Raw genomic sequence first — 27,054 nt, 5'->3', positions numbered from 1 at the left:
CTTTAGTTTAAGATAAAATCTCCAACTTGCAGTCCTACCTTAAGAATCTGACAGCAGTAGAAAAATCGATTTTCCTGAGCTTTAGTGATATAAAAATCCAGGTTGTGGTAAAAAAACAAGTATTGCGTAGGCATTAATGTCACGCAAGAAAACATAGCTTAGAAGTTACTAAGATTTTGTTTATAACTGTTTAATGCTTGTTGGAATAAAAGGCTTTTGTTGATAAAACCACAGCTTTTATTGCTTTTATAATAAATCTGTTTTTTTTTTCTGTATCCCTATAGACACCCATAGACCCCTATAGAAATCGACATACCTTCAAAATTAAACTGAAATAAATTCACAGCTTATTAATTGAAATGGAAATGTTGTCATCTACAGGTGTATCTCTCGCTGGACACCAAAGCACTGCAGTGCCATACTTTACGTGGTGATGGTGGTCATCAACCAAATTCATCAACAGATGTTCAAAGAAACTCGTGTCACAGTGTCACAGACTACCATACCTGAACATCACTTTTCTTTGCACGTTGCTTTGCTTAAGACAAAAATGAACAGGTTATTGGTGTATCTGATAACGCATTAAGACCATGAGTTGAGCTTAAAGAAGGAAGTATGTCCTCAAAATGATGGTCATGAAATTTGTGTTTCCATTTATCTTTTCATGAGCTCGTATTGTATTACCGTTTCTTAAATAGTGTATGCACTGTATGCTGTTGTTTACGGGGATGTTTTTAACTCCTATCTCCATTTATCTCTTTTCATGAGTTTGAAAGTACAACATGTATGGGTTTTTTCTAAATATAATTGGACATTTTCCTCATTGTTTCATTCCAGTTTAAAAACATCTGGAAAATCTCCATCTAATAAACGAAACAGTGACGGCATTTCGAGAATACAGGCAACTGCTATCGTCTGGTCGTCATCAATGACACCGTTTTCAAGGAGACGTTCAAAAACCTGTCGCTGAAAAAAATAAAGTTGAGTTACAGCATGCTTTGTTCCTCCAAAAAATCCACCTACAATCAGAGTGTCAATTGCTTTTTTGTATATGACTTCTACAGATTTAAGAGATAATAGAATTTTTCTAAATCGGACGAAAAAAGAGACACGATGATCGTCTGGTTCCATGATGCTTTTCGGTGCCCAAAATGCTGTCGCAGGTAATTCTGCCTTGTTGCCGTGGCCGTACCCTATGTCTATCCAGTAGTAGAATTTGGTATTAAATCGACTGAAAACGGTTGCATTGTACACAAATTCGGGTTTAGTGTTGGTGAGAATTACGTACCACGGACTAAAACCTTCCGGGTAAGCCAACATTTCATGGCCATCTTTAAATTTGTTAGATGACATGATAGTCCTTATTCGCAGAAAGTGTTTGCTTAGCTCAAAATCTTCTTTGCTCTTTATGAACATTTCCGTTTTATGCATTTTTCCTTTTCTCAGCCTTTCAATGTCAGGACGGAACTTCTCCTCCGTGTAAATCACAAAATTAGATTCCAACTTCAGAATGTGACGCGCAAACTCCAAATAGGCAGCGTTCGTTCTGCTGAAGTGGTGCCAGTTGTGGCGCCCGATGTCAAAGAGTGCAGTCACCAGGGTGAAGTCTGATGTATTCCCTGTAATTGCAAATGTTTAGAAAATCTAATTAAACTAACGTATCTCACAGCATGCAAGAAAACAAATGACAGGATTTGTCATAGATTTAACTAGGACAAAGAGGGAAGAAAATAAGCACAATTTAAAAATTAGGAATCATTTCTGTTTTGTTATTACATTGTAATAAAGGCAGAATGTTATTAACTAATAGTGCAAATGTGAACAACATAGAAAAAAGTATGGGTATTTAAGAGTAATGGTAAACTTTAAGATATCAAGCTTCAAACGTAGTTTTGTTTTTCCACCACCTGCCCGTTTATGAAATAGCTGTTTCAAGCCTATTCAGTCAGTTTATTTTTCCATTGAACACCGATCTTGTGTTATATTGTCCAATAGCAATTTTGAAAGGATATCTTGAAGAAATCAAGGTCTTATGACTCTTGTGACTTTAAAATAATTCTAAGCGACATTTCAACTAAAAGCATATGCATTAGGGAATTGGTAAGATAATCAACAAGAATTGAGTGTGAGAGCTATCTTAGTAAATTTTAATTCTGTGCCATTCCATGCAATGCAGTTAAGACGTTGGAATGCATGGAGAATATTCTGCATGCCAAGAACTTCAAGGTAATAAAAAACGACTTTCCTGTAGTTTGCGGCTGCATTCGCACACCGTGACAGAGTGTCCCCCATAATAAAGAGTCCGCTTCCAATTCATTTGTACAGGTAAGCCTCGCCTACATTTTGACCCACTAAGGTCAGACTAACCATAACCATTATAACTATATGGAGGGCGGACCCTCAGTTTCGTTACACCGGCTTCGCATTCAAATGTGTACAATAACATTACATATCTAGTATCGAGTTTGAATTTGTTTGAATTTGTTCGAGTCAATGTCATAATTATAATTTTGCCGTGTATTGTCTTTCGAAAAACTTGTGTCGACATTTCGATAGTCTCAGTCACCTACATGTAAAGCCTATCATACAAAACCAATTTTCCATTATTCCTTTAATATTCACTTGCACGCCGATTCAGTACGTATATACCTTTTTATGACATGAGTTTACTGGGCAACTTCATAAAACTATGTAAGAGATTTCGTTCCAGAAGTAATTAACAATTATTTCTAATAGGAATAGCAAATCGTATAAGACCCAAGAAATGCCGTGATATTTCGTTGAACTTTGTGGGTAATTGCTGTTAAAAGCTTCGCTTCATGTGGTAACTCGTTTTTGCAAACAATTTTGGCTTACTGTATGCTTATATTTTCGAGATGTTTGGACAATGCTGGTGCAAACGTGCTATGCATTTTCAGTACCAAGCTATGGGGTTAGCATGATACTCTGAACATCTAGCTGTGACATATTGGAGAGGGCACGTGCCTCCACACACACATAAAAAAAACTTAAGTCAGTTCACTGGCTAAGTTGACTAGGATTCCCATCAGGGTGCTGTTTCACTGCTCTTGATAGGGTAAGGTGTGTCCATGTGACCATGTAACCTTGGTTATTAAGTTCTTAGCCAGGGAACCTGACTTAAGTTTTTTTGTGAAACCGGGACCAGAACTAAACGCAAGGCTGTACTCTAAGGGTGATATCTATGATCAGCTCAAGACATGCAATAAAAATTGTACATAACAAATGTATGCAGATACCGCAAGGCAATAGGATATTACTTAAAAAACCCGTCTTTAATATGAGCCATAAGCATGTTTTTATTCTATAACAAACAAAACTAGTAAGTTAGTAGTAACTATTTCCAAACAGATACTCTTACTATCCCTTTTTAAACTAAAAATTAATACCTATCACATCTGAATTTCAGATTTTCTGAAATTCCTAGTAATATCTGAACAGTAAACTAACATTAATGATCAATTATCAAAAGAGCGATATATAACATACCATAAAATCCCCTAGGTTCAAAGTATTGCTCCGTCGGTGTATGATACGGCTTGCTGTCTTCAGTCAGGATGCATCCAGTTGCGGAAGGTAACCACAATAGTGAAATCACAACAATAAACTTCAGGGAACATGGGACAAGAAATGTATGCCAAGACATGATACACATAAGTGCCTCGTCATGTTATGACTCCTAAGGACAGTTTTTTTTTCGCCAGACCGATAGAAAATGCGTGTCTAGTGAATGATTCGCGTACATGAAACGATTTACCACAGTAATTGCCAACGAGTTTTGTAACGAGTAACCCTACTTTCTGTGTCTCTCTGGTCCATCAAGTATTTGGTTTAGTCCCTGCTATGACGCCAGCGATTACATGAAGCTGGTATCAAGTATAGCGAAGAAGACAAAATAAAGGTCGGTATCAGGAAGATGCTCCAGGAGAGAGAGAGTAAAGCTACTTTTTGTGGCACCTATTCTCTAATGGGTGTAGGTCTGTAAGGTAAACATACTTGCGAGATAGCGCTTGAGTGGATACTCGATTAAGGTGCCAGTACCAATAAACATCTAATTTCCCGAGGAAAACAAGAAATTGCGATTTTATCTGTTTCTAGACATTCTCTTTGGACGCTAGAATAAACAATTTACTCCACAGCCATATCAGCGAAAAAATATATATATTTCTCTATCATGATTGCCAAATAAAACAGACTATTCAAGTTATCTTCAATAAAAACGAAGTTATCCATTTTGAGTCGAGTTAATGAAATGAAATGAAATGTTATCTAGATCGCGTTAAAGCCACGTTTCATGCAGATGCGAAGGAAAAATCACTAAACTGTAAAAATGAAGATGTGTTTATCTTCACTGAAAAGAAAAAACGTATATTCTGAGAGCCGTGGAGGGTAGTATTCGATATAGTGTTTCAGTATGTAGTATGATGTCTTCGTTCTGTATCTGTGAGCTGTTATGATTGTCTAGCAATTATCCCCCAGTTGATTTCCACAAACCTGAAACATGAATATTTTATGCGGCGCATAGTGCAGAAAGATAATTAAAAGGGAAATTTTCCGTTGATTCTGTTAGGCCTAGTGTGAACGTGAAAAAGACGTTAAGACATAGTTGTGACAAAATGTACTTCAAGAGGTTGAAAATATTGAGGTTTGGCGCCAAGTGGTTCAAAATATACATAAGGTGAATAATTTAAGGGGTAACAATTAAAAATTTTGTTCCATACCTTTTTTTCATGCGTCAACACCCCTCCAGCCCTCCCCCTCCCCCCCCCCCCCCCAAGACACGTTTATCACATCATGAGAGCCCCATTGATGGGGTAGTGATTGCAGTTCACGGGAAATATAATAATCAATTCACAAATCACAGTAAATAAAACTTTATTCATATCTCACTTGTAATGCCAGTCAAAATCCTGAAGATTACAAATCACGAGCTATTACGACTGTTTCACGAGGGGCGAAGAATAAAATGCCGCACATACGAGTCACGGGAATGGGGTGTTTCAAGGATCACGCTAAATAATATGAACGTTTCACGCATCGCGGGAAATAAAAATGTGGCTTCACCGGGTAACGAAAATACCCAACGGGACCCCGGCATTCGTGCGTTATTCCGAATTAGTAATACATGACATTATATTGAAACAATCCTTGTGTAATTGTTAAAGCAGATTAAAATTTTTTCTATAATCATGAACAAAAAAGTCATATAAACAATATCGATGATTTTATTGTAATGAAATACCAAATAAATGTAAGATGTAATTCCATGAAATTATATGACATCTCAAAACGGGTATTGCACAAAAAACACAATAGTAGATTTCGCCTTGCCAACCCATGCATCATTACGTGCAGCAGCTGCACCAAAGATGCAAATGTTCACTAAAAAAACCGCCACAGAATCTTGGGTCTCCCTGCAGCACTGCCACCTTTCCCAAGTCACATGCAAATCTCAACGATCAAGACCAAATTCCCCCACATTACCACAGCCCTAACTCTTTCACCTCAACAACAAAGTGTCCATAAGTGCACCCCAGTGTCAGCAATGCTGAACAGCCCAGTGCCGCCACACAACTAGAATAGTCTGTATAATGAGACTTCCATGGCCCGGCACACAAGGCAGCCCTCGACAGGAACAGCGCCCGAGCCGCTTGAAGAGATCGCCGAGAGCAAGCCACGACGCAATGATCAAATGTTGGTCCTTCACACCTCCACTTACGGCGGTCTGGTAGTTGACAACAGACACCACAAGGATTGCCTCCACTCCGTTTTGACATTTAAAAGGAAACATAATAGTGCCCCCACTATTGGAATGGCAAATTGCTCAACGAGGTAAAATCAATTTTAACATTTTGAAATGCCATGCAGTGAGTCCTATGCATTATATATATAATTGCATATACTGATAAACCGTGCCAGATTTTAGTTGACATGGTACATATATCTGAAGAACGTTGATTAGCCTATGTACAAATGATGGACTGTGACAGTGGTTTGAAAGGAGCAATAATTTTGAAAAATATATGTACAAGTTTACAATGTTATCAATACACCAGGGGCCGTAGCGATAGTCCGAAGGTTCAATAGTCCGAAGGTTCATTGGTCCGAATGTTCACTATAGAACCTTCGGACCAATGAACCCTTGATTAAAAAATCGATAAAAATGTTACCACTTTTCGGACCAATGAACCTTCGGACCAATGAACCTTCGGACTATCGAGACGCCCCCATACACCAAATGGACCTAAACAAAAGCAGTTACATCTAAAAGTGCGTCTCTGTTACAATGAAATGTGCAGAGCAATAGCACTGTTACTATTAACATCTAGCAAGATGGTTGAAATGAAAGTGCTTTGATGGTAAACATACAAACTGTAATGAAAAAGTTCTGGTCTAATAACTTAGTGAACATAAATCTGATGTTTCATCATACTGTAGTATTTTACAAGGTGGCATTAAAATCACTTGTATATAATGTTTGGCAAATAATGCCACTGAGCATGATACAAAAATTTAAGTTCCACATCATTATATATTATAGTATACATAATTAAATGATGCACAGTATAAAGTGCACTATGCTCACATAAGACACATACAAGATGTAAGACTGAGTATGTGTTGCAAAACTGGTTGATTTCAATGGCAAATGAGAGTATATTTTCGTTGAAAATAAAAACACTATAATAAATATGCTTTGTTAAAAGCTCCTCTACTCCAAAATGTTTGTAGGAAGCAGGTTTTTTGGTGTAAATTCTCTCAGTTGTGATGGACTGGACATGCAGAGCGATGTCTTAGCTTGCAGTTATCAACTAGAGGAGACACTGGCTTACCACCATCGACACTTTTACAGGCACGAGCATTGGCAATAATTCTGTGACCACAAGCGTCAAACTGAGGTGGACTGAGTGTGTCAAGTTGTGTCTTCATGCTGGGCCTGAGTGACCTACGGCTAGACAGGTACAGAGTAGGACACTTTGTTGATTTGGGAGTTTGTGGTGGAGCTGGTACCAAGTGTGTTCTGTAAAAAAAGGCAAATATTTCATCTGTAAGTAGATGATATTTTTAATATGTCTTAACTCTATAAATAAGCCTGCTGAAGGTCTTTTTACACATTTTGACACATTACTGAGGTGGAATTGCCACTTTTAGCAAAATTTTAAAATGCATTTATATTGAGAGTGGAATATTGTATAAATGAGTTAAAATTTTTTAAAGTGTCAGTTACATGTTTAAAATGAAGGTATGAATTATATATTTACTATCCTGCCCATTTAAAAGAAAAAAGAAATATAACTCTCAAATGTTGAACACAGTTCAAAGACAGGTATAGTAAAATTTGTGTCAATTACGGAGCAGTTGTCTGGCTCATTGTTTTCCTTGTAACAGGTGGTCTCTCTCTGACCCTGTAGGCATGTCCTCTCAGGCTGATTGGTGGTTGAGATATGCCTGTTTCAGGCATGCTGGCTCTCCTTACAGGAGCACGTGATTGGTAACTTGAGGGTTTTGCTGCTGTTGGTGGCTGTGGGGCATGGTAGCACTGTTAATTCAAAATATCCCATGTTTACATCTTATTTTAAAGTGGATTTTCTTAAAGCAAACCATTGCTAGTAAAAATCATGAAAGACTTTTAAATATGGTCATAAGATGAAAATAGATAAAATGATACATAAAAAGAAGGCATAGTTGAACTACTTTTGATTATTTGCTTTACAGATAATTATGTGATATTACAAAGCCAATGGTAACTGATTTGGATATTTTAGAACTAAATCTAGTTTTCTTTTTAATTCTTGAAGCAGCCACATGATCTTGCTTTTCTTTAAAGAAATGTGCTTTGAGTTTTAATAGTGAAACAGGTCCTACCTTAGCTGCAGCTTGGGCATCTTTGGCACCAAAACCAGCTTTGTATAATGGGTTGCCTGGGAAAATGCATAGGTATTATCATTTCTATGAAGAACTGAGACTACATGTAACTTCCATGAATATGCCACAATTTAAACATTGCCACTTCTATAAAATTCATCTGAATGCCTGGATGTCTTTGATTGAATTAAAACATTCATGACACCAATTTCCAGTTTTGCCATGAAACCTCTGTGTACCAGGATCAAATTTTGCCCACAGCAAACCTTTACCAGACCAAATGGGCTGTTTGTTTAAACCCCTGGCTATGTGCCCATTTTCACTGTTGAACAGTGTTGACAATTTATTGAATTTATATGTATTCTTTGATTCCCATTGTTTTAGATGTCATTCTACTATTTACAACTTATTAAACAATTTATCTATGTTCTTTCCCCAAATTAAAATCTTGGCAATCCTGTCTAAGCTCCTTCAGTAAGCCTGATGGTGCCTATTTTGCAGTTTGGAGATAAGTTAATTTAGGGGTGAGAGGGGTAAAACTTGATATGCATACAAAGGAAAAATCATTTTAATTATATGTATATAATTCTACATACTTTGTCCAGGAATCCTCGATTTCAACTGCACAACTTCTACAGATTCCCATGAGCTGTTCTTTTTCACTGCAACAGTTGATGAATCACCATGCCCCCTATTATGAAGGGTGATTTGTTTTGCTGCCATGCAAGGGAAAGGGGGTTCTTTCTGTAAATATACACATTTTAATGTAAGATCTAACCATTAATCAAAAGCATTATATTCTGCGTTTTACGAAATACTTAACCACATTATATGATTTTCCCTGCATCTCATCCAAGCACAATTCATGAGTGACTCAACTACTGCATTTCACCCCTTATTCTTATGCTCACATGACTCTAAACTTTCAATGTTTGCCAATTTATTTTATTTTTGTCTGATTATGATTCACAGTATAGCCATGGTGATGCCCACTGAACGATCATGTAGTATGTTTACAAAGCACGGTGTATGAGAGTTCATTATTCATAAATTTCTTATTCGCTATGGGTATTAAAGGATGAACTACAACAATATTTCTACAACACAATGACATGAAGTACATGTATTTGAAGTGACTCACGAAGGATGGAGTGTTGGGGACAGAGTCAGGAATTGAATGTGGTTTTCCTGTAAGCCAAGGATGCTTCAGGACCTCCTGAATAGATGGACGTGCTGAAGGTTTAGCTGCTAGCAACTTGTGCAGCAGATCAGTCAGATCTTTTTGATAAGAAAAGAACAGAAGAAACAGAGAAAATAACAGATGAGAAAGAAAACAAAAGAAATCAATAGCAGAAAAAGGATTGCAAACCAAAGCAAAATAAAGACACGATCAAAGCATAAACGTTAGGCAGATAAAGATGGACAAAGCAGTAGAATTTTAAAAAATTAAAGTCAACCAAAGCTGCACATGCAATAAGGCAACTATGTGAGCATGTTTATATGTCTTCACATTTTCCTGATATCTTACTCACCTTCTGACAAGCCTTTACCAAAAGTGAACCTTCCCATTTCCATATCTTCAATGAGATCTTCTTCATTGGAATTTTGAAATGGGAGTCTTCCAGTGGCCATGGCAAATAATACTACTCCACTAAATTTCAAATGAGAAATAAGTATCATTGCTTATTTTATCTTTGGATGGCACTGCCACAAAATCTTACCATGAAAACAAAAAATGAATATTCACAAAGTATAAGGAATTTGATAGGGGCAAATTATTAGTGTGACAGACTCAATATAACTGTTTTTGATCCGGTTTTCAATTCTTTTCAGCTCAATCATTCATTACAGTATACTGTAACCAAACACAGGCCAAGTACTTAATTGAATGTACAAGAGGGCACAATCTCATGAAAAATAAGTTTCTTTTATATTCTGATCTAAGGCAATTGCTAGACTCAGAGAGGAGAGATTTAGCAACACCCAAGCTGCATGGCATTGTGTATAAAATATAGAAATTATCAATCTGACCTTTTTTTATTTATTTGACCAGAACTCCAATTTATTCATTTATTTATTTATTTATTTATTGTTAATTTTTTAGCAATTCCTATCTTGGATATCTTATTTTTACCAGAATCAGGGGCAGACGGAAGCCATCTTCTGGGTCTTCCCGAAAACGGTCAGAATTTTTCAAGGTTACATTGACGGGCATCTACATTTTTCTGTCAGAAATGCCAAAAATGTAGGATGGATCACAAACATAATTTGGAAGACTGTCAGAAAATGTCTTTGGATTTGCCCCCGAGAACGTTTGTTCTACTTACAGACTCCAGATGTCTGCTTTTCTTCCATCATACAGTTTTCCTCGTAAGACTTCAGGAGCAGTATAATGAGGGTCTCCACCTTTCTCAGACATTATTGCTTTTGTTCCAGGGTCAAAGTATGCCATATGTCTAAACCCTTTTTAATGACAAACAAAAATATTTATTTACATATGCTGTTTTTATGAATTATAGAATAATTGTAATACTTGAACAAAAAAAATATTTTTTTCAAAAAAACTATACATTTATAATCAAAATTATAGAATTTCTCCCACTTCATATCATTAGCAAAGCTTAATTTTTATCATGTAACATAACCTATGAAAGAAATATGTATGTAAAAAAAGGAAAAAGCAGCAGATTGACAAATAAGCAGTAATTTGATCCACTTGTTTATTGCTAAATGTGTTTCACGAAAGACAGGAATATCATAAAAGCATTTGTAACCTGTTCCAAGTGCATGCCAGTTTCATCAATAATACCAACCTTTGACTCTAATTTCTTCAAATGAATCAAGTAGAATATTTCCCATTGTTATATTTCTGAAATAAATGAAACCACATGAATCTTTAAAAATATGTATCAATTCATTAATTCACTCTGTACTTAACTGAGATATTATTATTAACAGCCATATAAAGTAAAACTAAAAAAAAAACACAGATTATGACTATTTTACAGATTAACTGGGTATTTCTTAGTGTCATTCCAACTTTCCAAAATAAACCTCATAACTAATACTATATATATATATATTTTGGAAGATGGATTTAAGAATGTACCTGTGGATTATCCCACTGATGTGCAGAGTATTAACAGCAGTGCAGACTTGCGAAAAAATAGACTTTGCTTTTGGTTCATCTAGGCCTAATTTGGACAAATTTGTTTTTTTCACATTATCCACATTTGGCACCAGTTTATTCAAACTACCACCATCACAGAATTCTGTCACTATGTAAAGGTAGTCCTTGTTGCCAAATGTCTTATAAAACTGTAACTAAGAAAAAGATTTACTGGATAAGTAAGTTGTATGGAATACAAGCCTTTATAAGAAAACAGCTTTGATGGCTTATTCATAATGCACCTACATAATGAAAAAAGATTTATATATATCTTCTTATATATAGCACCAAAAACATAAGGATGTATTTATATATTCATTTAAATTTGAATATTGTACTTTTGCTTATACTGACCTCTTGTTAAACAGAAGTGTTATAAATGTGTTTCTCATAAGATAAAAGTAAACATGGAAAACATAGCAGTAGCATGAGGACGAAATACCAAATTGCTTCATAAAAATACAGTCATGCAGTTTGTCAACTTACAAAACTGCTGCTGGTAGACAGAACTTGATGTCCTTGTAGTTCTCTGGGTAGCACATCAGCCCAGTACTCTGTGGGTGCAAGCCTCTTGTTTACAATCTTTATAGCAACCTTTAAAAATGATATAAAGCATCTTTGTTAGGATAAAATGGTTGACTTGTGCCAAAATGATAATGTTGGTAAGTCTGCTACATGTACAGTATCTCTTGTCTGTGCAGTAATCTATAGCTTCAATAATAGGATAATCACAGTCTTTACAGTGACCATTGCTAGCTTATAACTGGACAATCAAAATTGCATCCCATCAGGATCTTGCTAAATATTAGCTGAAGAAAAAACATGGTAATGACAATTTTTTTTAAAGTCGAAAATCCAATTATGTTACATAGGCTTTATATATCTGTTCATCAAGTCCGTTAAAAATTCAGTAAAATTCTTGTCATAAAATATCATTTATAGAAATTTTCATATGTCTTTTTAAAAAGTTTCCACAGAGGCTATCTTGCAAAATTCTAAAACTTAAAATTGGAAGCAATTTCCGTTCATTTGAATAAAAGAAGATTCTAAACAAGAAAATAAGACACGACTTACTTCTGTGTGGCCACAGAAATCACTCAGGATGCGAAAATGATCGTCTTCCCAATTGTTTAACAGCAGATGGCTCATCATGTCAGCTTTGATCACTTTGAAATATGTATCTTTATGAAGTGTTCCTCTATGATTCCGGTGTTTTAAATCTCCTGCACGGGAATAAGGCAAAGATTCCCAGTCTATAAAATCAGTCATTTTGCTAGAAATTCCACGCAGTACTTGACGTAAACGTCTCTTCAGGATAGTGCGGTATCCCAAAATGCATTGCGCGATTGTAAACAAAAGGAAGTACAACTGCAGCACCATCTAGCGGAAAAGCGATTGTTTCCGGTAACGTTACTGTACTAGTACATTATTTATCTATTTAATACATGTATATGTTCGGAAAATGACAATTAATTTTATCTTTATTTTTTCATCAGTTTTTTTTTTTTTTTTAATTTTAATGTAACTTTTTCTAGTAAATTAGTATCAATTACATTTAATTATAGTATTGTTTCCAGGCATTAGTCTAGGATTACGTTTTTAATTTATGACACTTTTAGATTTTTGGGCTGCATTTTACCTGCATGTTTATATATATTGTTTGTGATTCTCAAAACAGCAATAAAAGCTTGATATTATTATGACAAAACACTGTAACCCAAACGGAACATTCTGTTACGTGTAGCGATATGTCGCGTGCCACCCATGGCCATATACACACTTGTTGCAGTTGCAACAGTCCGTCCACGCACAATTACATAGCCGAGACCGTGAAAATGTCTGAGAGATCCACATATGTCGCGTTCGTGATGCGACCTCACCCATTTTTGCTCACATACCAAAACCTTCACAAGGCCTATAAAAGCGCGAGCGTAAGCTGCTACCAAAAGAACAGTGGTCATCATTCAGTCATAGAAATTTCGTTTGATTCTCAAACTGGAATATTAGTGACGAGGTTGATAACGCAGAGCTTTGTTTTAAAAACATGTTCTTTGGGATACTTAGATGCACATTTCTAATTTTACTTATTTGGACATCGTGCCAGGCCACCCCGGCAACCGAGACGCCTCCTGAGACAACACCTGTTTACCTGAACAATGTCAAGACAGCCAGGCTCAACATGAGAATGCCTACTCTTGATATTAACGCATTTTACCATGGCTATGCTGGGTTTCAAAGCAAAGGTTAGTTAATATCAGGTCTTTTATCCTTCATTTTTACCTACAAATCAGTGATAATGAGATAAATGAAAATCTATCGTTATTCATACTACCACTTGATTAAGAAAATATCATGTTGCTGGCATATTGACGACATGCTGATGTTACACATAGCTTGCAGCCAGTTGAAGAAGGAATTTTGGCTCACTCTCACAAATGTATAACAAAATATAAGGCTGCAATGTTGGCTACAGTATTAATAAACACTGATGTATGAATTTGATGTTGACTATCAAAAACTGTCAAAATCCTAACTTAGAAGGGGTGAGAGTGGGAAAAACACGTTCTCCAAGCTGCCGCAAGCCCAGTGAAACAAGGATGACAGTGACGCGGTTCGTGTCCTGAAAGAAATGATTCCTCTCAATATTTATGATTATTAGCAGTGGGCTACAATGAGTGGTAAATATCTTTTCTTTTCAAAAAATGTCATATGTATCTTTTTTCAATTCCAATCTGACGTGGACAGGGACTTATCGATATAGGCAAACCCTTATTTCCATTTTCTTCTCACTCTTCACTCAAAGATGTAATCTTTTCTTGTTGTCTAGACTGCGACTCTGCATACGAATTTAAATGTAAGAACCGTCGTTGCATTCCTGCTACTTGGCGCTGTGATCGTGAAAACGACTGTGGCGACCGGAGCGACGAAGCCGACTGTGGTGAGTTACAACAGTGCTCTGTAAGTAAATCAGGCGAATTATAAGAGAAGAATATATTCCGTAAAGAGGATTGATTGGTTCACTTTAGTAAACCAACAGTAAATAGAAAATACTGTTGGGCATATATTTATTCTTTTTACAAGATCAATCTTAGATTTTGGCTACATGTTTGTGAAGGTTATTGGCAGCTGAAACTACTTTCCAGTAAAAGTTATAATAAATCACGGTTTTCCCTTTCAATTTTCCAATCCATTATATCTATGCAAACTGCTACTGAAACACTTTCAGATTATTTTCAACCTGCAGAAATTTGTAATGCAAATTTTGTTATTGTGATGTAATTGAAAAATAGCATTGATTTTTAGAGCAACTCTTTGCTGCATGTCCTCTTTTCAATGATATATGGAATGTATGCTACTTACTTAACAGCAAAAATATGTGTGAATTTTCATCAAATAACGAAATATAACTTCTGATTTTTAATTCGGTTGAGGTTTTTTTTTTTTTTTTTTTCAGTGAAAATTGCGCCTTTCATTTTCTATTTTCAGTCTGTTTTTGTGTCACGCTGTAAACAGCACATGCTATATCAGAATATGATGGAATATACCGCATGCAATTATATATAACACATGTAAACTAATACTTGCAAATGAGCAGGAAAAAAAAACACCAGTAACATCTGTTGTTATCTCGTGTTACGTGGAGTATGGCATCTGAGAATGAATTTTTTACCAATATGACTCACCAAAATGCACGAACCGCCCATTTCATATAAAAGTCCATTTTTCATTATAATGAATATCATAATTAGTAAAATCGTTATTACTGAAGTAAGATATTTTTCATGAAACCAAATAATGTTCCTAACTTTTTCTCTCCTTTCGCAAAAGTGCATTTTACAAGAAAATCTGCGCCCAAACCCTCGGTCAAAAGCTTAACGTTTCCACATGGGCTCCCTATTGGATATCCTGCAAAAACGGGCACCTGCTCAACCTTCCCCGTTTATGGTCAAAAGTACCTCTGGCAGTGCACCAACGACCATGATTGTATATTGGACATGAAATGCTGTAATGATGGAAAAGGAAAAGTGTGCAAGCCACCCGTTTTGGAAAGTACGCTGTGTTCATTATTTTAATTTTGCCTTCCCTTTTTAACTCTACACATTTAATGATGTAGTATTGTAACAGGATAAATTATTTTGGTAGTTACAAATGTTTTGGTTCGAGAATAATACCATCGTCTTGTTAATGGACAAATGTACATGCATTTCTCCATTTGCTTCTGTGTACTGCACGCCGATGTTCAAGTATCAATATAAATGCAGGAGCATTCCTCCTTTGACAGGCCTACGCCCTTATCTGTCTTCCCAACAGCTGGCTCGCATGTACACGGTTGGCCACTGCGATATGAGACCAAACACGGGTGTTAAACACGGCATCAGTGGAGACATCCACCTTGTTCAAAGAGTGGGTATTTGTCTAATGATCTCTGAACAAAAATGCGTTTAACTCATGAACTGCTTAAATCATTGCCAGTAAAATTGTCAAAATTTCAAGCAGATTTCGGTTGATATTGCCCAAGCATGAAAGGCGTTTTATTAAAACATGTTCTTGTATTTTGAAGGGAAACTTGCTCGAAGTCCGAGTAAATATTTCTGGACTGCCAACAGAGGGCAATAGCTTAAAACATGGTCTTCACGTCCACACATACGGTGATTTGAGCGACGGGTGCGCTTCTACCGGGGGTCACTTTAACCCAGCCAATGTACGACATGGGTCCCCGACTGACCTGCCAAACAAAAGGTATGGACATAGCAATATATGAGCAATACTACAGTTACCAACATTACCTTTATTTTCCGAATCTTATTTGTTAGTCATATAGTAATATAGAAAGAAAATACAATACGCACATTAGGAAACGTGTTCAATGATCGTCCTTTCAAAAGTCAATAAATCATTTAGCAAAAAAAAAATCTTAACCTGCTGCTTAGTCATCTCATTTTTTTTATTTCTGTCAGGCATGTAGGCGACTGGGGAAACGTAGAAAGAGATTCTGATGGAAATGTTGTAACAGCTTTCTTGGACTCTGTTGCTTCACTTTGGGGACCAAACACTATTATTGGAAGGGCCATTGTTGTGAGTAGTCTCCAATATAAATAATAAGCAAGTACCGAACACCGCATCTTATAAAAACAAAAACAAGGGCTAAGACAAAATTAATGTCATCTAAGTGAAACTTCATAAAAAATTTGAAATGGGGATTTCAGAATAAAAAAACATATTAATATGCCCTAAATGTAAAGAATAACTGATAATATTACACTCTCAGTCTGTACACCGTGTCATCTTCTCATTACAAGAACTATATACTATTTACCAGATTCATGCCGGTGAAGATGATCTGGGGCGTGGAGGGGACAAGGGGAGTGGCCTGAGTGGCAACGCTGGACCAAGGCTGGCCTGCTGTGTGATTGGAATTTCTAATGGTAACAACCTGTTACAGCAGGGATGATAAAAACTGGACAGTTTAGCCAATTTTAATATTCAGTTTGCAGTGTTATTAAAATTTGATCTGTATAGTAATCAAGACAAACTAAGCAAATAACATTGGAGACTAATTTCATGTGTATTGCAGCTTATCCCATCTACACCTCAACTGAGAAGTAAAAGTCGGATTGTTCTGAATGCTTACTGGATTATACTGCACCAAAATATTTTTGATGTTAAATAAAAAAACATGTCTACATTTAGAAACTGGCACATTTTTTACTATACTTTCTTTCCCTAAATGAGTTTTACAGATGCATGATGCTAAATGATGAAAAACAGTTTCAAAGTTTTTTTCTATATTGCATGATTTATATGACAACACCATAACCCTTCTTCGTTCTTCATTTTTAACTAATGGGTATGTGTGTTTGAAAAATAAAGGGGGAAAACAATTATCATAATGTTGCACTTTTTAAATAGTTCACCAAACATAAGCTTTGGTTAAACATAGTTTGTAAATGTTTCCAAGCTTGCCCCTGGCTGTTGCCTAGTAGTTGGGCTTGCTCTAGTAACTGCTGGTCATTAGCAATCAGCTCTCCATGCAGCTGTAATTAGAATGAAATTTACCTATTACATCTTTAATCATTATGTGATATGCATATTTTGTTGGAAAGAGAATATAAAAATTAATGAAACAGAATAATAAGATTTGAATTGCAGCTAGGTTGTGAAAGTGTTAAATCTCACAAAACACAACATCAGAATTTCCAGAAGATCAATAACTTAAAACTGTTGGTAAAACTTCCCATAACATAATTAACACAAACCTTAAGAAATAAACCCAGATAAGCTTGTGCAAGTTCAAAGTCCTTTTTGGAATCCAGAACATCGCTGATGAACTTCAGGAACTGCACCATCAGGGCTACAGACCCCCCTGCCTCTGGAGCCAGACCCCTTAACTCTACGTCAATGGCTGCAGGACTGAGCTCCTTCAGCTTGGACAGTACTTCTGATGCTAAAATGGACATAATTGCCTTTGAAGATAGAACGTTTGGGACTGAAATCATTACTGATATAAAGTTGTTGATTTCAACAGCAGAGATAATATAGCAGACTAGTACCTGGATAGGATAGATGAACAGTTAGTCTTTCTCCAAATTTGTAAACAATATATACCCTCTCCATATCAGTTTGACCATTCTCTCCCCCCCCCCCCCCCCCCCCCCCCCCCCCCACCAATCAAAAAAGCTAAATAAATAAAATGTCTTTGCTGATGTAGTTATTCAAAATGGTGATCTGAATAAAAAAGAACTTACTGTTCCCATTTGATGCTGACATCTTTAACAATTTTCCAAATTCTGTCAAGTTTTGAGTTTCTGTGAGTTTGGAAATATGAGAACCCTCCTGAAAGGTAGTTAGAAATTATGTAGAAAAACATGTGTAATTAGTCAATAATTTAAACACTTCTCATTTACCAATATATTACCTTTCAATGATTCATGACTTTTTAGTTACTCATTATAATTATTTATCATACTGGCTACTGGCTGGACAAAAGAACTGCAATCTCAAAAATAAGTCAAGAAATAACCATTTGTAATTCTTTGATACGAATTATGTTACAAATCTGGACCTCTATATATTTCAAGCGTTAAATTCATACAGGTACAGACTCCACTTTCTATACAATTACCTTGTCAGCAACAATTCCTTCATCTGCTGGTGCAAACTTGAACTCCAGTCCTGGTACAGTTGGGAGGAAGAATGGGGCAGATTTGGGCACTTTGGGTGGTTCTTTGGGCTTATTCCTTTGCTACAAACACAAATAATCATCATAAGAGAATCTTATATAACCTGACAAAAATAATTTTTGGGAAGAGGGAGGTACTCTGAAATATTCAACATTTCTAGTTCAGGTCTAAGCAATATATCATCTGTAAGTCGAGGGCTTTGGAAAAATTATTTTAAAAAAGAATGCTGCTCTTAACTGCTATAAAATTGCCTGTTAATGTTATTCAGTGTTTGATATTTCCAAAATATTTTTATGTGTGATCATGTTCCAAAGGACTAGTATATCACCACCTAATCAAACAAAATGTTACATATAAATATAGATGTAGTGTACCTTGATTATGTCAAGATGGAGGAGATTCTGCCACCTAGAGTTGGGAAGAAGTGACAAAGTGACCAACTCATCTGATATCTGGGCTGGTGATTTGAAATCTGATGTCACATATTCTACATCCTCCTCTCTCTCTTCTGGAGCACCTTGATATAAATTGGCATTTTGTAAAAAAAAACACGATCAAAACAAAAACAGAGAAACACAGTATATGGTAAAATATGTGCACTTTTTAAATTAACTGTTGTTGTAAGCATCATCTAATGATTTTAAAAAAATTCCGAGTGACTGAAGATTATATTATAATATAATATTTTGAATTTCTTACAACCCACACACTGATCAACGTGACAGAAATCATTCTCACCAAGCAAATTCATTCTTACTAAATTATAAGTGCATTACTTCCACATGTATTACCTTGAGACTTTCTGCTGGTGGATGGCATCTCCATTGTGACTGGTTCAAAGTCACTAGGCAGTGGCCTGAGAGGGACATGTGTGTACAATGTCTTGTTTGACCACAGATATATCCCTAGGTCATCTACATGGGTGGTGGCCAGAAAGTCACCAGTAGGGGACATGGTCAGACTGGTCGCTGCGGCATCTAATGCAAAGCAATCTAATAACCTGTACAAAGAGGTACAGTGATTTTTAAAAATTTAAATGATACAATAAAAAAAATTGAGGAAAAATATAAACAAGAGATCATGATCATGTTAAGTTTTAACACTGCAAAAGTCAAATATATGAATCAATGTCAATGAACTCAAAAACATAATCACTTGCAATTAATTGCAATATCTTACGTGAGTATCATCAAAAACCCACTGTTATTTTCACAGAAGTAACAACATGACATTACCATAGTCTTTATCATCCCTTACCGTCCAGTTGGAAGGTCCCATGTCCTGACCAAAGCATCCATTGAGGCAGTGACCAACCATCTGGAGTCTGGACTAAAAGTCTATTGTATACAAATATTGGAATCATTTTAGTGCATATTCATAGTGCTATTGCCACATGTACGATAGAAACCTTGCTTATTTTCATATAAAACCTGCCAATATTTAGGTTAAAGTAGAAAAAGCAATTCTTTTACTTAAATTACAAAACATGGAATGTGTTATTGTACATATCAATTTAGACGTAAAAGAAACATTATTTTATCAAAGATGTCATTAAAACAATTTCACGCATCCACATATATTTGTGGCTGTTTGTTTTGTGTCCCTCACCATGTCATTCACTCTATTTGTGTGCCCCTCAAAGCGCCTCACTACCTTCCTGGTTTCAATGTCTATGATAGATATGCTGAAATCATCACACCCTGCAGCTAACATACAGCTGGAAACAAATTCAACCACTTTTGTTATTTTTTATACAGTATCCTTGTTTTAAAAAATTACCCTGTAAATGCATACAAATAAGCTTCAGACTGTACCATTTTTTCAAGTGCCCACCTGTGTCTCTTATAAGGTCAGGATTAAAATCTATTTATAATTCATGGAGATAGCATCATATTTGCCAAAAACAACACCTCACCTTTCTCTGTGTAATAAAATACTGGCAACCTGTGCTTCCACTTTGAGTGTCTCCAACAACTGCTTTTGCTTGAACTTCCAGAATTTAATTGTGAAATCTGCTCCTGCTGTTACTGTGACTTGATTCAGACCATCTACAGCTACTCCTCTTACAGCACCATCATGGGCTAAAACAATAAAGCAAATTCATCTGAAATCAATAGTGAGTTCCATCCTGTCTTTAGAATTTTGCAAGTACAGAACATCACAAACGTGTTTAAACCAGTTTCACCCTAACACCTTTGCTAGTGCTATAATGGGGCTTGCTATGCAAGTCCCATTTGTCTATTGTTTTTTTTTTTAATGTTTGGCATCAATCATAACCAACAGTTAACATGGTGATATATCCTGCAAGTAGTAAAACATTTTTGTTCTACACCTATATAAACACACACACACAAACATGCGCACTAAAATAACCATGTAGGGAGACAACAACAAAAGAATAGAAAGTAACAACTGAACAGAAAACCTTACCAGAAGGATTGCCATAAGAACCTCTGTGTAGTCCTGACTGCATGTTGTAGACGTCCACATGGCCTGAGCTGTACCCTATCAAACCAAAGTTGCCACACGATGTCAGGCATACACACTAGGAGAAATTGAAAATACATTAGAATACGTACATTTGATGGACATACAAATGAGCCATATAATTCGATACCTGCATATTCTTTTACTTTAAGAATAAAGACCATTAAATTAAAATGGTCATAATATATTGAAAATTAACTTATTCCTTAGTTTATTACAAACATATCTATAACACACACTGTCACACATTTACAATTAGAAAAAACACCATTTTTTCATATTATCCTCTTGCTATAACATATTTATCTCTAAAACAATGGTATACTCAAAAACCTATACGTACCAGTGCCACTGTCCCACCATGTTCTTTACTGGTCAGTCTCTGATGTGCCAGCCTGTGTTTGCCCATTGATGACCTCTGGTAATTCCATGTGGTCACTTCTCCAAGACCTCTGTGGCAGGCAAGTATATTATCCCAGTCACTTTGTCGGGATATCTCTGAAATGAAATTTAAATAAACAACAACTCTTACACTGCAATGTGTTACATTCAAGAGCTCTGGCACAATTTGTCACCTGAATGTGGTGTAAAGTATAACTATCATCCGTTGCATGAAGTTCCAAAGTCACAGGCACCACTAAGTCCAGAGTCTGACAAAAAGGACATGCTGTGGCCCATGTCACAAAACCACCATAAGTAACCAAAAGTAAGTAAGTACATATATTTCTGGGAATTGATGCAAAATCTGTGAGTTAACCATTCATTAAGAATTTTATAACAATAAACATATTATACAACAGAATACAAACACAATTTCAAGCTTAACATTTCACATGCTGCTATTTCATCCTAGTAAGCACCTGAGTCAAAGTCTGTGATGGGAGGCATCATGTGTTGATCCAATTTTAACCCAGTCTTCTTGGTTTCTGCTTTGTTATATGATGCTCTTCCCAGGCTCTTATTGTGCCTGTCATGCACTGTTGAAAATGACCTCAGAGTACTATCCTGACCTGAATGAATACAATTTAATATGCAGCATACTTCACATGTTCCCCTAGTTTGCATCAAATTAAAAAAAATAAATAAATAAATAAATAGACCCAATCTGGTAGAAAACAGTGTATGATAATTAAATTTATTGTAAATAGATAAGGAAATATGTTTAAATTAACATTACCCACACTTAATCTTTGTACATACCTGCACTCAGGATATTCTGCCCATTATTGCCATGGAAACGGACCTTTGAAGGAGGGGCACTGTGCCCAGTCCGTTGTCTTAGCAACCTTCCTCCACCATCTGGCTGGTCAAATATCCACACCTACATTGAAAAGTGTATTCAAACAATATGTTAAGACACTTCTATGATATGAAAACAAAACATTTTAATATTGTTTAATCACTAAAATATTTACCCTTTTAATATACAAAATGGCAATATAATTTTAAGTAAAACATGTCCACATTGATAGTAACTACTTTGCCTGGTCTGGCATAATAATCACGACAACACATCATATCTGAAAATGAACAACAAAAAATTACCTTGAGTGAATTATCTGCAGACGAGGTGACCATTAGGGGTTCTGATGGAAGACATTTCATTCCTGTTACAGACCCACTGTGGGCCCCTCTCATCTGACTCAGCAGCCTCTTTTCCTCCAGGTTCCACAAGGCAATGTGTCCTGCCACACTGCCTGTCGCCATTACTGGGGAGCCATCTTCAATAGGAAACCAAGAACTAGTGAATGTATATATAACTACAGCATATGAGGTTTAAGATCACCTTGGGCAGCATGTTATAGCATAGACATCTGACTCAGATTTTTCTTGTTTGTTGATTCTGAAGTATCAACCACTACCACCACCCATGTAACCGTGTCACCCAACAAACCACTGACTGTACTTTCATTAACTCTAGGATGTAAAAAGGACTTTAAATATTTCCTCATCTTATCTCAGCACCTGTTCTGAATGCCACAGTAGTAACTGGACCCCAATCCTGCATGAATTTCATCAGAGTCTCATCATATTTCAAATTATGCAGAATTACTTGTCCATCAGCTAAACCAATAGCAGCCACATCTACGGCTGGGGCCTAAAATGAAAAGAGCATGTTACAAAACATGCTAAAATGGTATTTGCCAGTGTTAATGTTTATATGACATTCTAAAACTTCTGGAACAATGAATAAACAGATTGTACTTACAGTGTTTAAAATTAATTTAGAATACAATGAAAAAGAGCTAAATTAACAGAAATTTACCACTGTAATTTTTCATTATAGAAGTTTTGCTTTATCGGAAAAAAATTCTTACCTTATTTAAGATTTAGTGTATAAATCTTAAAATCTACTACTAATGTCTATAATAATTTTTTAATCAGAATGTAATGTACAGTACGTATCAAATAAATGTCTGGGATGAATTGCTATTCAATGCCTATTTTGTCTGACCAAGGGCTAACCTGTTCTAAAACAGTAACAGCTTGTTTCCACCCTGTAAAACTGTAGATCAGTTTCCCAGTTTTGATGTTCCACAGTTGTAAAGCGCCCTGCTTGCTGCCAAGCAGGATCTTGTTCAGGTAAGTGCTAGGGTGAAATGCAGCTGTGATGGCAAACACCTCCTTCTCAAAACCAAGGGAAGAGTATAATTCTAAAACACAAAGATATATCACAAAATAAATTTTAAAAAATAATTAAGTATAATTCTAAAATACAAAGATATATCAAAAAATAAATCTAAAAAAATAAATAACATATTTTTACATTCCGTAAAAAAATATCTGGATATCAGAATATGTATAACTCCTTATGCCAATCTAATTTTGTAATTAACGACAGCCATACATGCATTCAAAATGCATGTTGCTCTCAAGTGATAGAAAAAACACTAAATACTTCCTTCACACCTACCTTCACTTTGAATATCCCATATATTAACATAACTGTCTTCATCAACTGATATTAAATGGTTACCAAATGGCAAGAGAAGGATCACATTGCTCTCGTGGCCCTCATAAGTGTGAGATACCTAAATGAGACACCAATGTCAATTTATCATATGATGGGCAGTATCGGCAACTTGTTAAACATTTAAATATACAGATAACTGAAAAAAAAAAGGAATAATAATTATTATAAATTTCATCAGAAATAATACAGTTTAGTTTAATGCACCATTATGTTCTTATTCACCAAGAAGGTTATCAAGGGGGCCCATTTTTAAGGCCTGGATGTCAGCAAGAGCTCAAGAATGAAGGGGCTGAAGGGCAGGGTCATCCCTGATGAATCTTTCCAGCAGTGCACAGAGGTGCAACAGAGAAATGTAGAAAAGTGCATTACACCTGAAGAGAACTTCAAAGGGGAAGTGATGCAGTTTGCTATCATAATAAATTGTTTGTGATACCAGCCCCGTTACTTTTGAGACACACATCATATTATTGGAATCTTACATTGTCCTTTTAAGAGACATGTGCACAGAGAAACAGTTTGATGTCACAACAGCTATGTTTAGTGAAGGTCACAAGCAGGTTATCAGCAGCCATTTACCTCCCTTCCTCTTGTGAAGGCCCTAATGACATTCTTACATCCAGTAAAGACAAGGTAGGCATCTACAGCAAGGCAGTTTATATCATCTGGATGAGAATTGCCTAAAAATTTTAACGATAAGACACTGACTTAAAAGAAAAACACATCAATGATTTTTAATAAATGTTCTCTTTTTAAAATTATTTTCAATAGTATCTTCAGCAAATATAACATTACTTTTGATTATGAATTATGATTATTGATCATTAAAACGTATATGCTCATAAATAAGCATAAAGAACAATCTTGAACAGACACCAAAGGAAGCTGGGGTAGCGCTAGCAATTTTTTTCACTCAGCCAAATCACCACTTTTTTGTCAATTTGCTATCCAAATGGCTATAATTTAACTAAAACAAGTCAAATTAAGCCCTTTTTGTTTAGCCAATTTAAGTCAGTTTTAGCATTTGGCTAAATTGGCGAGTTTTAGCGCTACCCCAGGGAAGTGTCTATATACCACCAATAAGCAGACTTAAACAAGAAAGTATGAGCAGAGTTAGAGACACTTATGTAAGAAATAATTGAAAGAACCACATACAATTTCTGCCAATGCACAGGTCTAAAATAAAATAACATTCAAGTTCTTATAATATACTTACTAACACTCACAATTCCTAGTTTGGAACACTGGAAATAAAATGATAGCAAAATAGGATTATTGTAACAAATCACTTTAATCCTGCCTGACATAAAATATTAAAGAAAGTTATAAAGAACTTAAGTGCAGGTTATGTTTTGAAAGGAAACATAAAAAGGGTAAACTCTGTAGTATGCTTCTCAAATGAAAAGGCATGAACCGGCATCACAGAAATGTTTCTACTAATGACAGATGCTGCCAAATGAAGCTGCAGATTAAAACAAAAATATATATCAACATCATCACCAAAACAATGGGGTATTATGTATATTGTCTACAACTTCTACAGTACCTCAACAACTTACGTTGTAAGTATGGAATGCTTTTCCGACACAAGTCACGACATAATTCTCTTTATGTTTCTGGTGATATCGCACGGCTAGAGGAACATGATTGCTATTGAAGCCTAGGGCTCGATATCCACAAAAAATTCGACTTGGCGAACCCATTTTTACGTCCAGAAACCAGGAAAACAACACATGGCTTCAACTGCAAGTACTCACATGTACACAATGACGAACAGACAGACGATCGAAAATGAGGCTCGGATTTCCCTTCCGGTAACAGTTTGTAGCCTACCAGAAGATGACACATTATCGTTTTTTATCATGATAACGTTAACGTTTTGCAAGCGTACTGACATCTGTGGGGTAAAATAATATTTCTTTTAATATGACAGGAAGGGCATGGTTATCCATCTTGGTGTTGATGGTGGATAGTCTGTCTTTTTGTATAAATGAGCCCACGGCAGAAAATAAGGCACCCAGGGGCACCTGTTCAAAGGCCGTGGATGGTGTACATTGTGATGAAAATGTAGTTGTTGGTGAACCAGGGCAACTTGAGTTGACAAGGCTTGATGGTGTTGAGGTAAATTAATTTATTGTTTTGACAGACAAAAAGTTGTTAGGCCCATATCGTTCTCATCTGGTCAATATTATTATAATTATTTTAAAAATGATAAAATCCACTTATTATTTAATTTTATTGAAAATATATAAAATATATAATATTTTTAAAGATATTCATAGATAGATTAAATAAGGAAGACATTTGTCATAGTGTAAATTTTATAACTTTCTAACTATTACCAACTTGAAAACATTTCTGAATCAATATACCAGCATATGTGAGGGTAGGGAATACCCCCCCCCCCCCCCCCCCCCTTAATCACCAATCACCATGATTAAAACAGCTCAATCACCAATCACCAAGATATGTTCAGGCCAATCACGTATCACCAAGAATTCCTGAATAGCGTTCCATGCAGAATATTGGGCTCAAATAATGCATCACGCTCGAAAAATAAGGCCAGTCACACAGAACACAAAAGGTATTCCCTACCCTCATATGTGCCTTTTCTTTCCTTGTCATCTTACTGTTGCATGTTTAGGTAGATGAGAGTGCCTGACAATGCAAAGTCTCATAAGTCTGAAAGTTCATTGGTTTAAAGAATGAAAAAGTTTTAATTGTTTGGAATAAATTACATCTACTTCAAAAGATTTTTTTTTTTGACAACATCACTGATGGGATTTGCTTTTTTTTTTTTTTTTTTTTTTTAGTAATGACTGCCATTTGAGATCAAACCAATATACCTGTGGACAATTTCAAAAGGTTTGGGATCAGAGAATGTTTAGACCTTTGATCCTTTGGGCCTATATAAAGGCCCCATTCATAATGGATGATATGAGTACTTACTGATCTGCCGACTAAATATGGCCGATCACAGATCAAAAGTGAAGTCGCTGATTTCTGATGGTCTCCCTGCCTCCACACATGCTGTTACTGCAGGGGCCTAGCAATTAAACCTTGGAGCTGAGATATAATCCGTTGTAAGTTTAATTTGTTTTTTTTTTTCAATCATAAATTTCTGTTTGACATCCCTCTTTGTTTATGACCAGGAGGGGTATGTAACATCCTTGGACATAGAACCAGGAAGATCATTGCAGTTGAAGACTCTTAGTATGAAGCCACTGGTATTTGGTAAAACGGAGTGCTTATTTCATATTTTATTTTATTTTTTAGAAGAATATTTATGGTAGTAATTTTTTAACTTGAATTGCATTTGAGACAATAAAAATAAATATGATATATTATGCAGAATTTTTGTA

At 35.7% G+C, this 27,054-nt stretch overlaps 5 protein-coding genes across 6 annotated transcripts in view; 2 read left to right on the top strand and 3 right to left on the bottom strand.

The window, feature by feature from the left end:
• Positions 1 to 234: 234 nt before the first annotated feature.
• Positions 235 to 3,963, bottom strand: LOC147764876 (uncharacterized). Its single transcript, XM_086994363.1, has 2 exons — positions 3,508 to 3,963; positions 235 to 1,619 (listed from the first exon to the last, which is right to left on the bottom strand). The coding sequence occupies exons 1-2, from the start codon at positions 3,671 to 3,673 to the stop codon at positions 829 to 831; spliced, it is 957 nt and encodes a 318-aa protein (XP_086850489.1). The 5' UTR covers positions 3,674 to 3,963; the 3' UTR covers positions 235 to 828.
• A 1,264-nt stretch (positions 3,964 to 5,227) lies between these two features.
• LOC106151173 (testis-specific serine/threonine-protein kinase 5) lies at positions 5,228 to 12,252 on the bottom strand. Its single transcript, XM_087011333.1, has 11 exons — positions 12,128 to 12,252; positions 11,540 to 11,647; positions 10,994 to 11,208; positions 10,698 to 10,753; positions 10,212 to 10,347; positions 9,417 to 9,535; positions 9,026 to 9,162; positions 8,481 to 8,628; positions 7,885 to 7,940; positions 7,371 to 7,558; positions 5,228 to 7,039 (listed from the first exon to the last, which is right to left on the bottom strand). Exons 1-11 carry the CDS (start codon positions 12,203 to 12,205, stop codon positions 6,778 to 6,780), a joined length of 1,503 nt encoding a protein of 500 aa, XP_086867459.1. The 5' UTR covers positions 12,206 to 12,252; the 3' UTR covers positions 5,228 to 6,777.
• Positions 12,253 to 12,261: 9 nt separating this feature from the next.
• LOC106151196 (uncharacterized) lies at positions 12,262 to 16,505 on the top strand. The gene is made up of 7 exons (XM_013524308.3): positions 12,262 to 13,296; positions 13,881 to 13,991; positions 14,882 to 15,103; positions 15,336 to 15,457; positions 15,615 to 15,793; positions 16,012 to 16,129; positions 16,374 to 16,505. Exons 1-7 carry the CDS (start codon positions 13,098 to 13,100, stop codon positions 16,503 to 16,505), a joined length of 1,083 nt encoding a protein of 360 aa, XP_013379762.2. The 5' UTR covers positions 12,262 to 13,097.
• LOC112041630 (WD repeat-containing protein 36-like) lies at positions 15,823 to 25,398 on the bottom strand. 2 transcript variants are annotated; one of them, XM_024075100.2, is made up of 20 exons: positions 25,252 to 25,398; positions 24,909 to 24,936; positions 24,272 to 24,372; positions 23,636 to 23,753; positions 23,188 to 23,375; positions 22,687 to 22,819; positions 22,267 to 22,442; positions 21,922 to 22,042; positions 21,582 to 21,731; positions 21,065 to 21,219; positions 20,665 to 20,779; positions 20,150 to 20,315; positions 19,813 to 19,951; positions 19,492 to 19,571; positions 19,026 to 19,234; positions 18,609 to 18,751; positions 18,177 to 18,296; positions 17,800 to 17,887; positions 17,311 to 17,498; positions 15,823 to 17,088 (listed from the first exon to the last, which is right to left on the bottom strand). In XM_024075100.2, the coding sequence occupies exons 1-20, from the start codon at positions 25,393 to 25,395 to the stop codon at positions 16,939 to 16,941; spliced, it is 2,712 nt and encodes a 903-aa protein (XP_023930868.2). In that variant the 5' UTR covers positions 25,396 to 25,398; the 3' UTR covers positions 15,823 to 16,938. The 2 variants fall into 2 exon arrangements, with proteins under 2 accessions (XP_023930868.2, XP_023930869.2); XM_024075101.2 differs by having other exon boundaries at positions 19,843 to 19,951.
• Positions 25,399 to 25,443: 45 nt separating this feature from the next.
• LOC106151195 (transmembrane prolyl 4-hydroxylase) overlaps positions 25,444 to 27,054 on the top strand; it is a 5,526-nt gene continuing 3,915 nt past the window's right edge. The window contains exons 1-2 of the mRNA XM_013524307.2: positions 25,444 to 25,813; positions 26,845 to 26,926. Of these exons, the coding sequence (XP_013379761.2) occupies positions 25,619 to 25,813; positions 26,845 to 26,926 (277 nt within the window). The 5' untranslated portion in view covers positions 25,444 to 25,618. The remainder of the gene's footprint in view (positions 25,814 to 26,844; positions 26,927 to 27,054) is intronic.

The sequence above is a fragment of the Lingula anatina genome, chromosome 1, assembly GCF_051362555.1.
Source record: "Lingula anatina isolate TDL-2025a chromosome 1, LinAna3.0, whole genome shotgun sequence".
Lineage (NCBI taxonomy): Eukaryota > Metazoa > Brachiopoda > Lingulata > Lingulida > Lingulidae > Lingula > Lingula anatina.
The sequence above is the reverse complement of the archived record's forward strand: the minus strand, read 5'-3'. Positions and strand labels throughout refer to the sequence as shown.

Excerpts from the sequence above, each read along its gene's own strand:
- LOC147764876 (XM_086994363.1), bottom strand. The coding sequence starts at position 3,673 with ATGTGTATCATGTCTTGGCATACATTTCTTGTCCCATGTTCCCTGAAG. Across the intron at positions 1,620-3,507 it reads TGAACCTAGGGGATTTTATG|GGAATACATCAGACTTCACC; the intron begins GTATGTTATATA and ends TTGCAATTACAG.
- LOC106151173 (XM_087011333.1), bottom strand. The coding sequence starts at position 12,205 with ATGATGAGCCATCTGCTGTTAAACAATTGGGAAGACGATCATTTTCGC. Across the intron at positions 7,941-8,480 it reads ATCGAGGATTCCTGGACAAA|GCAACCCATTATACAAAGCT; the intron begins GTATGTAGAATT and ends GCATTTTCCCAG. Across the intron at positions 7,559-7,884 it reads ATGCCCAAGCTGCAGCTAAG|TGCTACCATGCCCCACAGCC; the intron begins GTAGGACCTGTT and ends TTGAATTAACAG.
- LOC106151196 (XM_013524308.3), top strand. The coding sequence starts at position 13,098 with ATGTTCTTTGGGATACTTAGATGCACATTTCTAATTTTACTTATTTGG. Across the intron at positions 15,458-15,614 it reads ACATCCACCTTGTTCAAAGA|GGAAACTTGCTCGAAGTCCG; the intron begins GTGGGTATTTGT and ends TGTATTTTGAAG. Across the intron at positions 16,130-16,373 it reads TTATTGGAAGGGCCATTGTT|ATTCATGCCGGTGAAGATGA; the intron begins GTGAGTAGTCTC and ends ACTATTTACCAG.
- LOC112041630 (XM_024075100.2), bottom strand. The coding sequence starts at position 25,395 with ATGGGTTCGCCAAGTCGAATTTTTTGTGGATATCGAGCCCTAGGCTTC. Across the intron at positions 23,754-24,271 it reads CCTTCACAAGAGGAAGGGAG|GTATCTCACACTTATGAGGG; the intron begins GTAAATGGCTGC and ends TGTCTCATTTAG. Across the intron at positions 20,780-21,064 it reads ATGGTGGGACAGTGGCACTG|TGTGTATGCCTGACATCGTG; the intron begins GTACGTATAGGT and ends AATTTCTCCTAG.